The following is a 14,450-nucleotide window of genomic DNA, read 5'->3' on the forward strand; positions in this document are numbered from 1 at the left end:
CTTGTGAGAGAAAACCGTGACTTGTCAGTGGAGATCACTTTTAGCCAGTCCTGTCTGGTCCAGCAACGGTGGGTTTGTGCCCATAGGCGACATTGTTTCCGGTGATATCTGGTGAGGACCTGCCTTGAATTAGGCCTACAAGCCCCCAGTCCAGCCTCTCTCAGCCTATTACAGACAGTCTGAGCACTGATGGCGGGATTGTGCGTTCCTGGTGTAACTTGGGCAGTTGTTGCCTTCCTGTACCTGACCTGCAGGTGTGATATTCGGATGTACCGATCCTATGCAGGTGTTGTTACACGTGGTCTACCACATTGCAATTGATTGCCCTGGCCACATCTGCAGTCCTCATGCTTCCTTGCAGCATGCCTAAGGCACGTTCACACAGATGAGCACGGACCTTGGGCATCTTTCTTTTGGTGTTTTTCAGAGTGAGTAGAAAGGCCTCTGTGTCCTAAGTTTTCGTAACTGACCTTAATTGCCTACCGTCTGTCTGTAAGCTGTTAGGATCTTAATGACTGTTCCACAGATGCATGTTCATTAAACAAGCATGGGAAACAGTGTTTAAACCCTTTACAATGAAGATCTGTGAAGTTATTTGGATTTTTACTAATTATCTTTGAAAGACAGGGTCCTGAAAAAGGGACGTTTCTTTCTTTTCTGAGTATATAAGCACCTATCCACTACTGATATAAACCTTAATTTATAGTCAAGCAAAATTTCACCAATTATTTAAACTGGCATATTGGCTGCCGACTGGTCGAGTAACCTCTCTGCCAGGAAGTCCTTCTTAAGGATTAGTGACACAGCCAATAAATACATCGCCATCCAGACAGATTGACTGGATGTAACACAGCCACCATCCGCTGGGATTTTGTGCTGTATCGCCACCATCCCTCTACAACACACACAATTATCTGGCAGCATTCCCACTCACACCAGTTTGTTTGCCTACGCCGACCCTCTAGCTGACGTTACTGTTACGAGAACGAACTCTGATCAGGGACAACGACCGGCTCAAACATGAACGGCTTCAGTAGTTTTATTTGCTCCCTAGCTAACATTATTTCATTCTCTGTAATAAACTCATTATCAGACTCGGAGCTACTCTGTAAATTCAGCCATTTTTGGGAGTTCCAAAATTGTCTCCTGCCAGTGACACAATGCCAATATGGCGATTTACAGTTAGCTTGCTTTCTAAATCATAGTGTTTCCATTGCCCTTTAAAATGGAAGAGGTTTGAACCACCAAGACTCTTCCAAGAGCTGACAGCCCGACCAAACCGGGGAAGAGAACCCGAGAACCCAGAGCTCCTCTGTGGAGATGGGAGAACCTTCCAGAAGGACAACCATCTCTGCACCAATTAGGCTTTTATTGTAGAGTGGCCAGATGGAAGCCACTCCTCAGTAAAAGGTACGACAGGCCGCTTAGAGTTTGGTCTGAGGCACCTAAGGGCCTCAGACCATGAGAAACAAGATTCTCTGGTCTAATGAAACCAAGATTGAACTCTTTGACCTGAATGCCAAGCGTCACATTAAATCAAATTTGATTAGTCACATGCGCCGAATACAACAGGTGTAGTAGACCCTACAGTGAAATGCTTACTTACGAGCCCCTAACAGACAGTGCAGTTTCAAAAAATATGGATAAGACATCATCTGGAGGAAACCAGGCACTGCTCATCACCTGGCCAATAACATTCCTACGGTTAAGCATGGTGGTGGCAGCATCATGCTGTGGGGATGTTTTTCAGTGGCAGGGCATGGGAGACTAGTCAGGATCAAGGGGAAGATGAACAGAGCAAAGTACAGAGGGATCCTTGATGAAAACCTGCTCCAGATTCCTCAGGACCTAAGACTGGGGCAAAGGTTCACCTTCCAATAGGACAACAACCCTAAGCACACAGCCAAGGCAATGCAGGAGTGGCTTTGGGACAAGTCTCTGAATGTCCTTGAGCGGCCCAGCCAGAGCCCGAACATCTCTGGAGAGAACTGAAAATAGCTGTGCAGCGACACACCCCATCCAACCTGACAGAGTTTGAAAGGATCTGCAGAGAAGAATGGGGAAAAACTCCCCAAATACAGGTGTGCCAAGCTTGTAGCGTCATACCCAAGAAGACTTGAAGCTGTAATAGCTGCCAAAGGTGCTTCTACAAAGTACTGAGTAAAGGGTCTGAACACTTACGTAAATGTGATAAAATGTATTTATAATACATTTCCCAAAATTTGTACAATTCTGTTTTTGCTTTGCCACTATGGGGTATTTTGTGTAGATAGGTAACAATTTTTAATCAATTTTAGAATAAGGCTGTAACGTATCAAAATGTGGAAAAAGTGAAGTGGTCTGAATACTTTCCGAATGCACTGTAGTTGATTTGATTAAAACACATAGCCTGTGTGTTTTAATAAAATCAACTGTGTCTATATATTGAAAAATACACATTTAAAATTGAGCAATCGATTGGTCGAAGAACAGAATTTATTCGACCAATATTTATTTTTTCAATAAAAAAAAAAAATTGGGGACAACCCTAGACCAGGTTTCCAATGGGAAAACATTTATCAAAGTGGGCAGAACAAGCTAGGAGGTGGGCAGAGCCAAGAATGAGTTAGTGAGATCCTATTGGTGTGTTTCAGCATTTATTTGAATATTTCTGTTAGGGAATACCTACTATGAAGTGTGGGTGTGCAATAACGCAATTCGCCCTTTTTACTTTGGCAAAGTCTACAAAACGCAGTCCACCATGTTACAGATTCTAGTTTTGGAAACAGAAAATTGAATGGAAATGTTTCATTGATGAGAACATTTGCAGAATGTCGGCCAAAATCCATATCGTTCCATCTTCTCCCACTGCCGGCCACTGGGCTTCCTCTCATCACCATATTTTGTAGTGAGTGGAAAAGCCAATTGGATGCTTCACATTTATAAATTCGGTGAAATATCTGGCGCATCTGTGGTTCAACTGTTTAACCCATCAGAACCAAAAATAAGCTAAACAATGTCAATGTAAACAAACACTATAGCTTCAAAACATGATTAGAACTATCATTAATTTGATCTCATGGTTGGTCAGTCCTTGCATCCCATAAGTCAGTCTATGAATTTAAGAGTGGTTACATTTCTCTAGGCCCATCCCTAAGAGGTTTATCCAAAAAGGTGCCAGGTTGGTTGCCTTGTTTGACCTGCAGAAGTTTAGTTTGTGCATCTTTGACTTTTTTACACCATCTTCAAAAACAGCAGAAAATTATAATTTGGGTTATTGAAAAGATTAACAGCAGTTTATATGTGAAAAGTATTTCTTACACTATGCTTGTTTTGTCAAACTGAAATTAGGCAAACAACTTTCACCGTAAAGCCTTTTTGAAATCTGACAACGGTTGGATTAACACGAAGTTAATCTTTAAGATGATGTAGAACACTTGTATGTTTTATGAATTTTTATAATGAGCATTTCTGTTTTTGAATTTGGCACACTGCAATTTCACCAGATGTTGGCCAGGTGGGACACGTCCCATATACCCTGGAGAGGTTTTAACTACAAAAGCTAGTTACGACACAACCCATATTGTTCCTCCAAAGATATTGCAACAATACTTCATTGGGTTGTTCCACAAAATTAGTGCCTTTTGCATCCTTTTGATATTTTAAGTAGAGAATATAAACCAATATAGAATTTTAAAAGCCTGTTATATTAAATTAAGTGCCCTTTAATATTTACCAGATGGAGAACTCAAAATCAGATTTTTTTATGAATAAAGGCTAACGTCACTTCTTGGAAGATTTTAACCCACCTAATCCCAAAATTTCACCATCATTGTAAAGCCCTAGTTATTTTGTTGCTTTGACAGTCATTTCTGAAGTTTCATTCATTTATGTCTGTCCCTCATTTTAAAAAGGTCAACCATGTTAAGGAAACTGAACTCTCATTTTAATATGGTGAAACTATTCCTTTTATTTCAAAAAGAAACATTGACCATCTAATAATAAAATCAGGGTAAAAGCAGGTGAGTTGGTTCTACTGTTTTTGACAATTTCCTGGTGTGGAAAACTGAACATAAACACACCAACCCTGTTACCCATAGATAGACAGGCTAGAAATGTCTTAATAACTTTGTGAATCTTGCACTCAATTGCCACTCCACAAAACAACCTTCCATTCCTTGTGTCACAAGGGGACTTATGGTTGATTTAAGAAGAAATGTTGAACCCTATTGTTCAACCCTGTTACTGGTGTTACCAAGTTACACTTCTCAAAAGGCACCAAAATGGTGGAATGACCGATGTTCTCACTGTTTTCGGGGCACTGAGCAAATTTCAGGTCTGGTGAGTGTAAATTAACGCTGTGATAATGGCGCCGGAGGGGATGGCTCCTAACCAACTGCTATTTTGTTCGTTTTTTTCACCACTCATTTTGTACATAATGTTACTGCTACCATCTCTTATGACCGAAAAGAGCTCCTGGACAGCGATTAAGCACCTCGAACTGGAGTAAGTTTTTTTCCTTAAGGAGTCCGAAGGATCTACTGCTTCCCCGAGACCAAGCCCAAATCCCCGTCATTCGTGTGAGGAAAAGACGTAAATACAGGGGGCAGAGGTCTGGGTGCCGTGTGTGAACTTGCCGGTGAGTGAGTAAACCACCACTACCCTCGGTATTATAGGCCAATGTGCAACCATTGGAAAACAAACGGGATGATCTACGATTAAGACTATACTACCAACGGAACACTAAAAACTTCTTATTTTTCTGTTTCACAGACTTGGCTGAACGACGACACGGATAATAGAGCTGGCTGGCTTCTCAGTGTTTCGGCAGGACAGAGCAGCTACGTCTGGTAAGACGAGGGGTGGGGGTGTGTGTGTGTGTGTAACTGCTGTTGCGCAATGTCTAATATTAAAGACGTCTCGAAGTATTGCACGCCTGAAGTAAAACACCTCATGATAAGCTGTAGACCACACCATCTATATTACTCGTAGCCATCTATTTACCACCACAAACCGATGCTGGCACTAAGACCACACTCAACGAGCTACAGTTGAAGTCGGAAGCTTACATACACTTAGATTGGAGTCATCAAAACTCGTTTTTCAACCACTCCACAAATGTCTTGTTAACAAACTATAGTTTTGGCAAGTCGGTTAGGACATCTACTTTGTGCATGGCAAGTCATTTTTCCAACAACAGACAGAATTTCCCTTACAATTCAATGTATCACAATTCCAATGGGTCAGAAGTTTACATACACTAAGTTAACTGCCTTTAAACAGCTTGTAAAATTCCAGAAAATTATGTCATGGCTTTAGAAGCTTCTGATTGACTCAAATGACATCAATTAGCCTATTGGAGGTGTAACTGTGGATGTATTTCAAGGCCTACCTTCAAACTCAGTGCCTCTTTGCTTGACATCATGGGAAAATCTAAAGAAAATCAGCCAAAAAACTGTAGACCTCCACAAGTCTGGTTCATCCTTGGGAGCAATTTCCAAACGCCTGAAGGTACCACGTTCATCTGTACAAACAATAGTAAGCAAGTATAAACACCATGGGACCACGCAGATGTCATACCGCTCAGGAAGGATATGCGTTCTGTCTCCTATAGATAAACGTACTTTGGTGCGAAAAGTGCAAATCAATCCCAGAACAACAGCAAAGGACCTTGTGAAGACGCTGGAGGAAACGGGTACAAAAGTATCTATATCCACAGTAAAATGAGTCCTATATCGACACAATCTGAAAGGCCGCTCAGCAAGGAAGAAGCCACTGCTCCAAAACCACCATAAAAAAGCCAGACTACAGTTTGCAACTGTACATGGGGACAAAGATCATACTTTTTGGAGAAATGTAATCTGGTCATTTAGAACTGTTTGGACATAATGACTATGGTTATGTTGGGAGGAGAAAGGAGAGGCTTGCAAGCCAAAGAACACCATCCCAACCGAGAAGCACGGGGGTGGCAGCATCATATTGTGGGGGTGCTTTGATGCAGGAGAGACTGCAGCAAAATAGAAATAGACAAAATAGATGGCAACATGAGGGTGGAAAATTATGTGGATATATTGAAGCAACATCAAGACATCAGTCAGGAAGTTAAAGCTTGGTTGCAAATGGGTCTTCCAAATGGACATGACCCCAAGCATGCTTCCAAAGTTGTGGCAAAATGGCGTAAGGACAACAATGTCAAGGTATTGGAGTGCCCATCACAAAGCCCTGACCTCAAGCCTAAAGAAAAGTTGTGAGCAGAACTGAAAAAGTGTGTGCGAGCAAGGAGGCCTACAAACCTGACGCAGTTACACCAGCTCTGTCATGAGGAATGGGCCAAAATTCACTTATTGTGGGAAGCTTGTGGAAGGCTACCCGAAATGTTTGACCCAAGTACCCCCGCACATTGACTCGGTAACACATTTCTTGTGTTGCTTTTTGATTGATTAGATTTTTTAATTTTACTTTTGTTTATTTAGTAAATATTTTATTAACTCCATTTCTTGAACTGCATTGATGGTTAAGGGCTTGTAAGTAAGCACTTCATGGCACATGTGACAAATAAAATTTGATTTGAAAATGCTGTGCAACTTCCTGTGATTGTTTACTGTGAATACTGAAGCTGTACCCGCTTTAGTTAGTTTGAACAGTGGCCAAGTAGGCTACTGTGACTATTTGATCATGATGTAGGCCTAACAGTGGCCTACCATCAAAAACAATTGACACAATACAGTAGCAGCAAATGTGTGGTGTTCAATGTACTTTTGAAAAAAAAAACATGCAGGTCTTAACATTAACCTGATTATCCACTTGTCCTTCAGACAAGAGCACATTGTGTGCAATGGCTATTTGCATATTGTGCCTACTGCAGCTCTGATTGGTTATGAAACACCGGTCTGTGTCGAGTACGGGCCTGAGTCGTGCTTGTCAATGCAATAGAACCCTAAACCAATGCCCTCTGCCTACAATAAAATCTCTTGCACAGTTAGTTTTGCATACCATACCAAGTCTTGCATAGCTCATTTTGTTTCGGTATGTTACATTGAAAGTGCCTAATATTGCATTGATTCGAGCACAACTCCCACAGCAGAGCGAAACGTTGATAGTGTTAACTAAAGGGGAAAACTCTAGAAAGTTGAGCGAAATTTAATCTTGTGCTTCTCGGCGTGGGCTTGTATTGCTTCTGCGCAGCGGTCCAAGGGGAGCTGCGTGCCTGTGCGCAGCTTAGAGGGAACATTGGGAATGATCCCACTGTACTTTGACAGAAGAGAGGGAAAGACACTTTCTGGGTTAACATCAGACAAAATGCGAGGTCAATCCATGACAAAGGGGCACTCACGTTACACCAGGGTAGCTGCTATACTTCTTTTTCCCAAACCGGTTCTGTTGGACAAAGAAGTCAAATCGTTCCGACTTTTTCCACATGTAGTAGAAGGCGACACATTCAGCGACTGTCCTTGTATTCACCTGAAGGAGAAAGAGTAGGTGAAGGGTTAAATGGAGAGATGTATCAAGTCCTGTATCAAGAACATGACTGGAATTGAACAACAATATCCCCATTTCATCTAGAGAAGAACCTCAAAAGCTACAAAACTCAGGGCTGGTTTTCCAGACTAAGCCTAGTCTTTGGGGGGGGGACAGTTCCCATGGAGATCATCCATTGAGCATGATTTTTGGTTCAGAAACAGGCGTAATGTGTATGGGAAACTAGTCCTCAGTTACCAACTGACAGGTCAACTGAACAGGCAATATAAATGCAAAGAAAGAAGCTATGAAACACAGATTTACAAATTCTGGACAATTGATAAGTAAACATGTAAATATGGAATGGTTTGTTTGTTTTTAAATTAATTTCAAAGTTATAGATATTTCAGTGTTCCCGAACGACCTCCATTCCCGACATCATTGTATCTTTGAAGTCCTACTGTATTGATAAGACTGGTCTTACCTTATGTTTCTGGATGAGGTGAAAGTTCTTCTCATAAAGGAGGAGCGCAAGTTCAAAGTTTCTGCATTCTTCTTCTGACCAGGGAGGCATTTCACCTGAAATCAAAAGGTGGAACATTTATTTTTTACTCCACTGTTTTAATACAATATGAATGTGTGTAAAAATGTCAACTTACCCTCAGAGGACTTTTCACTCCGGCGATAACGCTCCAGTGCATCATGGACGGTGTAGTTACACTTCACAAGCTCATACAAGGCCTTGGGAGGGACAAATAACACTAATCAGTTAAGAGAGCTAGAGAGCAAGAGAGCAAGAAAGAAAAATGTACCTGCTCGTTGTCTTGAACGAGACCATTCTCCAGCGCAGGCCCCACCTTCCCATTAACTACTAGGGCGGAAGTGTCATGCAGGAAGTCTTTCACCGTCTGCTCCGGCAGGGCATCAGGTTGCCATAGCAACTGGTCTTCATTCTCATACACTAGGAGGATACATTTTTAGACGAGGGCAACACTTGGAAGCTTTGAAGGAAGTTTCCTACCTTTACATCATATCTGTTGAATATGACGTTACATACAGTATATTGAACAGATATCAAATCAAGTAAACTGATATCTGTTCAACATCTTAACATTGAATTTCACCACTTCACAAGCTAATACAATGCCTTGGAAAGGACAAAAAAAAAAATCTATTTAAATTCAGAGTTGATCTTCAAGAGAGCTAGAGTGAGTGGAGTGTGTGAGAGAAATTCTAAATGTATATTTGGTATCTCACATACACTGACCTTTTTCATTGGCATCGAAGTAACAGACAAGGGCAGGGATTTCAGCTTGATACTGGGACCCGACCATGATTTCCTTTGAAATCAGATTTTTTTAAATGAGTTAATTTAAATACCATTATGTTGACATTTGCAGTGTAACAAGCCATCCACGTGTCATGAGCTTCATCTACTAGGAGTTGGTGGAGGAATGATTGATCATGAGAAGCACTGAAATACACACCTTCCTGGTGTCCTCAGGACACACACCATCTTCCTCACCCTCCGATTCCTTGTCTCCATCGTAAATAGCATTAGCTAGAGAAGCAGATAGTGGAAGGTGAGGGAAGTAAATGGGACTGCAGTGCATAGCGGGTGTCAACTTAAACTGTGAAACAGTGATACGAGCAGCAGTATGAAACAAAAAATATTGCAGAAACATGATACAGGAGATCACACTTGTTAGCACCCACACAGAGCATCTGCACACACATGGGAGTTTGCTTCACTCTGCTACGAAGTGATAGCTGCATGGAAACAACAGTGGAGGAGATTAGCCTCTCACTTCTCGTTGTTGCCAAAGTCGGCTCGATATGCTACTTCCCGAAATTTTTATCGCGGACACTACCATTACACTTTACCACAAACCTTTTACATTAGGACTTAAATCTCACAATATATTTCAGGTTGCTAAATGCACTGATGTCAGATGATGCATGTCAGTGGTAGCATTATAGGGAAACAAAAAGGAAGATATTCCACAGTTCAAGGAAGTGAATGATGCCAATGTTAAACTTACAACGTAGTGTTCTGGGGAAGAAATCACTGGTTTCATGGGATGTCACCGAGGGTGTGAGGTCATCAGCTGAGGACTGCGTTTCTTCATCGTCACCTGACAGAAGATCTTTTGCTATTTCTTCCTGATTAAAATACACCAATAAGTCAATACATGCACTACAAGTCAAACATTTTAGAACACCTACTCATTCAAGAGTTCATTTGTACTATTTTCTACATTGTAGAATAATAGTGTAGACATCAAAACTACGAAATAACACATATGGAATCATGTAGTAGCAAAAAAAAAAGACAAATCAAAACATACTTTATATTTGAGATTCTTCAAAAAAAAAGTCACCCTTCGCACACTCTTGGCATTCTCTCAACCAGGTTCATGAGGTAGTCACCTGGAATCCATTTCAATTAACAGGTGTGCCTTGTTGGAAAGAAATTCCTTGTTGGAAAGAAATCTGTCCTTCGGTCTGGAGTCCAAATTGGAGATTTCTGGTTCCAACCGCCGTGTTTTCGTGAGACGCAATGTGGGTGAACGAATGATCTCTGCATGTGTATTTCCCACCATAAAGCATGGAGGTGGAGTTATGCTGTGGGGGTGCTTTACTGTTGACACTGTCAGAGATTTCTTTAGAATTCAAGGCACACTTAACCAGCATGGCTACCACAGCATTCTGCAGCGATACGCCATCCCATCTGGTTTGGACTTAGTGGGACTATTATTTGTTTTTCCACAGGACAACAACCCAACACACATCCAGGCTGTGTAAGGGCTATTTGACCAAGAAGGAGAGTAGTGGAGTGCTGCATCAAATGACCTGGTCTCCACAATCCCCTGACTTCAACCAAATTGAGATGGTTTGGGATGCCCGCTTTGAGGACAATACAGTGCCACTGACACGGCCTGCAACGAAAACATGCGGCCTCTCCTTCACTGCAGCCGAGGTGAGTAAGACATTTAAATGTGTTAACCCTCGCAAGGCTGCAGGCCCAGACGGCATCCCCAGCCGCGCCCTCAGAGCATGCGCAGACCAGCTGGCCGGTGTGTTTACGGACATATTCAATCAATCCCTATACCAGTCTGCTGTTCCCACATGCTTCAAGAGGGCCACCATTGTTCCTGTTCCCAAGAAAGCTAAGGTAACGGAGCTAAACGACTACCGCCCCGTAGCACTCACTTCCGTCATCATGAAGTGCTTTGAGAGACTAGTCAAGGACCATATCACCTCCACCCTACCTGACACCCTAGACCCACTCCAATTTGCTTACCGCCCAAATAGGTCCACAGACGATGCAATCTCAACCACACTGCACACTGCCCTAACCCATCTGGACAAGAGGAATACCTATGTGAGAATGCTGTTCATTGACTACAGCTCGGCATTCAACACCATAGTACCCTCCAAGCTCGTCATCAAGCTCGAGACCCTGGGTCTCGACCCCGCCCTGTGCAACTGGGTACTGGACTTCCTGACGGGCCGCCCCCAGGTGGTGAGGGTAAGCAACAACATCTCCTCCCCGCTGATCCTCAACACTGGGGCCCCACAAGGGTGCGTTCTGAGCCCTCTCCTGTACTCCCTGTTCACCCACGACTGCGTGGCCACGCACGCCTCCAACTCAATCATCAAGTTTGCGGACGACACAACAGTGGTAGGCTTGATTACCAACAACGATGAGACGGCCTACAGGGAGGAGGTGAGGGCCTTCGGAGTGTGGTGTCAGGAAAATAACCTCACACTCAACGTCAACAAAACTAAAGGAGATGATTGTGGACTTCAGGAAACAGCAGAGGGAACACCCCCCTATGGAACAGTAGTGGAGAGGGTAGCAAGTTTTAAGTTCCTCGGCATACACATCACAGACAAACTGAATTGGTCCACTCACACAGACAGCATCGTGAAGAAGGCGCAGCAGCGCCTCTTCAACCTCAGGAGGCTGAAGAAATTCGGCTTGTCACCAAAAGCACTCACAAACTTCTACAGATGCACAATCGAGAGCATCCTGGCGGCTGTATCACCGCCTGGTACGGCAACTGCTCCGCCCTCAACCGTAAGGCTCTCCAGAGGGTAGTGAGGTCTGCACAACGCATCACCGGGGCAAACTCCAGGACACCTACACCACCCGATGTTACAGGAAGGCCATAAAGATCATCAAGGACATCAACCACCCGAGCCACTGCCTGTTCACCCCGCTATCATCCAGAAGGCGAGGTCAGTACAGGTGCATCAAAGCTGGGACCGAGAGACTGAAAAACAGCTTCAATCTCAAGGCCATCAGACTGTTAAACAGCCACCACTAACATTGAGTGGCTGCTGCCAACACACTGACTCAACTCCAGCCACTTTAATAATGGGAATTGATGGGAAATGTAAATATATCACTAGCCACTTTAAACAATGCTACCTTATATAATGTTACTTACCCTACATTATTCATCTCATATGCATACGTAGATACTGTACTCTATATCATCGACTGCATCCTTATGTAATACATGTATCACTAGCCACTTTAACTATGCCATTTTGTTTACATACTCATCTCATATGTATATACTGTACTCGATACCATCTACTGTATCTTGCCTATGCTGCTCTGTACCATCACTCATTCATATATCCTTATGTACATATTCTTTATCCCCTTACACTGTGTATAAGACAGTAGTTTTGGAATTGTTAGTTAGATTACTTGTTGGTTATTACTGCATTGTCGGAACTAGAAGCACAAGCATTTCGCTACACTCGCATTAACATCTGCTAACCATGTGTATGTGACAAATAAAATTTGATTTGATTTGATGAGTTGGACCGAAGAGTGAAGGAAAGGCAGCCAACAAGTTCTCAGCATATGTGAGAACTCCTTCAAGACTGTTGGGAAAGCATTCCAGGTGATGCTGGTTGAGAGAATGCCAAGAGTGTGCAAAGCTGTCATCAAGGCAAAGGGTGGATATTTGAAGAATCTCAAATATATTTGGATTCGTTTAACACTTTTTTTGGTTACTACATGATTCCATATTTGTTTTTTCATTGTTTTGATATTTTCACTATTATTCTACAATGTATAAAATAGTAAAAATAAAAAAACACCCTTGAATGAGTAGGTGTTCTAAAACTTTTGACCGGTAGTGTATATAATACATTAAAACAATAGTTTCGCTGAAACCTTTGGAAAAAGAGTGAAGTAGGAACACAATGTTCAGGATGTCATCACAATGACACCCCCAGCATCCAACAGTGAATCCAAGGCAAATTATTTTAAAAGGAAAGCCCTCTCACAACCTACTAACAATTTGTTTACAAATATGTTTTCACTGCAGGCGGGATAACTTTTCCAAGTGAATGGAAATATTACAGAAGACGAAGTCCAACGTACAAAATTGACACGGTGCTTACTTACTTTATCTAATGTCATATCAGGTAGCTCGTCCGTAAGTTCAACAGAAGAGCCGCCCACACTGGACCCTCCAGCGGTGCCAATTGATGCTTCGTATCTATACATAGCCAGCAGCTCCTCCAGTGGCATGTTGCCCTCCTGAATGATTAAAGATGACTTGATTTTGTTTTACAAATCATAACAAACAAAAGTTCATGCATAACAGTTAGGAAGATTTATGACAGAATGTTAACATAATAAAATGGACAGTTCACTCAATACAAATTCATCTGGTTTCCCACACCTTGGCTGCTGTCAATCCACTGAGTCAGCCTTTCTAGCATTTTCTTGTACAGAGCGAGGCTAGTATTGTATTGAGGGGAGTTGCGTCGGCCATTAATTATAGCCTGTTCAAAACTTCCAGTTGATCAACTATCCCATGTTAGCAAGGTAAGTTAGGTTAACCAGTTATTTAAATATTGCAGTTATCATGACCAGATTATGTTCCCATGAGGCCTCAACCACCAGGGGGGGCCCAATCAATTTTGTGGAGTCACTAAAGTATCATATGAACACGAGACAGGGCAAAATGTGTAGAATTCCAGGAAATTGGCTTTAAAACAGCAAAACAGTGTTTGCTCTGGAAAAACTGTAGAGCAGTGGAAGGAAAAAGTCACAGGGGGGAGCTCATAATAATGGCTAGAATAGAGTCAATTGAAATGGTAGAAAACATGTGGTCGATAGCATTCCATGGACTCCATTCCAGCTATTACTATGAGCCATCCTCCCCTCAGCAGCCTCCACTGCCGGGGTCCCCCCAAATTCTACTCCAAAATTAATAAATTATGCAGACACGATCTAGTTTAAAAGTTCCACCTCCTGAAATAACATACTGGTAAAATTATTTGTTAAAATAGATTTTTTTCATATTGGACCACACATATAGCCTATGCATGGTCCATATGATCAGGTATGCTATTAGCAATAAGCATTATCACCTGTAGCCTAACTGATGCAGCATAGTGGCTATAAATAAATAGGCTGAAGCATGGTGTTGCCTATCTGCAGTTACCCTATTGGGCTAAAACATAAATATCACATTTAGATTAGTATTCAGACCCTTTACTCAATACTTTGTTGTGAAGCCCCTTTGGCAGCGATTACAGCCTCGAGTCTTCTTGGGTATGATTCTACAAGCTTGGCACACCTGTATTTGGGGGGGGGGTCTCCCATTCTTCTCTGCAAATCCTCTCAAGCTCTGTCAAGTTGGATGGGGGATTATCGCTGCACAGCTATTTTCAGGTTTCTTCAGCGATGCTCGATCGGGTTCAAGTTCAGGCTCTGGCTGGGCCGCTCAAGGACATTCAGATACTTGTCCCGAAGGCACTCCTGCGTTGTCTTAGCTTAGGGTAGTTGTCTTATTAGAAGGTGAACCTTCATCTCAGTCTCAACCTGCTGCAGAGCGCTCAGGTCCTTTCATCAAGGATCTCTCTGTACTTTGCTCCGTTCATCTTTCCCTTGATCCTGACTAGCCTCCCATTCCCTGCCGCTGGAAAACATCCTCACAGCATGATGCTGCCACCACCATACTTCACCGTAGGGA

At 42.5% G+C, this 14,450-nt stretch overlaps 1 protein-coding gene across 1 annotated transcript in view; it reads right to left on the minus strand.

Annotated features, from left to right (window-relative positions):
* Window positions 1-14,450, minus strand: part of mier3a (mesoderm induction early response 1, family member 3 a) — a 50,462-nt gene that overhangs the window by 12,515 nt on the left and 23,497 nt on the right. Inside the window, 8 exon segments of the mRNA XM_042302051.1 lie at window positions 7,313-7,440; window positions 7,922-8,016; window positions 8,097-8,178; window positions 8,250-8,398; window positions 8,705-8,777; window positions 8,925-8,998; window positions 9,480-9,600; window positions 12,872-13,006. Coding sequence (XP_042157985.1) covers window positions 7,313-7,440; window positions 7,922-8,016; window positions 8,097-8,178; window positions 8,250-8,398; window positions 8,705-8,777; window positions 8,925-8,998; window positions 9,480-9,600; window positions 12,872-13,006 — 857 coding nt within the window.

The sequence above is a fragment of the Oncorhynchus tshawytscha genome, linkage group LG20 (assembly GCF_018296145.1).
Source record: "Oncorhynchus tshawytscha isolate Ot180627B linkage group LG20, Otsh_v2.0, whole genome shotgun sequence".
In the NCBI taxonomy this organism is placed as follows: domain Eukaryota; kingdom Metazoa; phylum Chordata; class Actinopteri; order Salmoniformes; family Salmonidae; genus Oncorhynchus; species Oncorhynchus tshawytscha.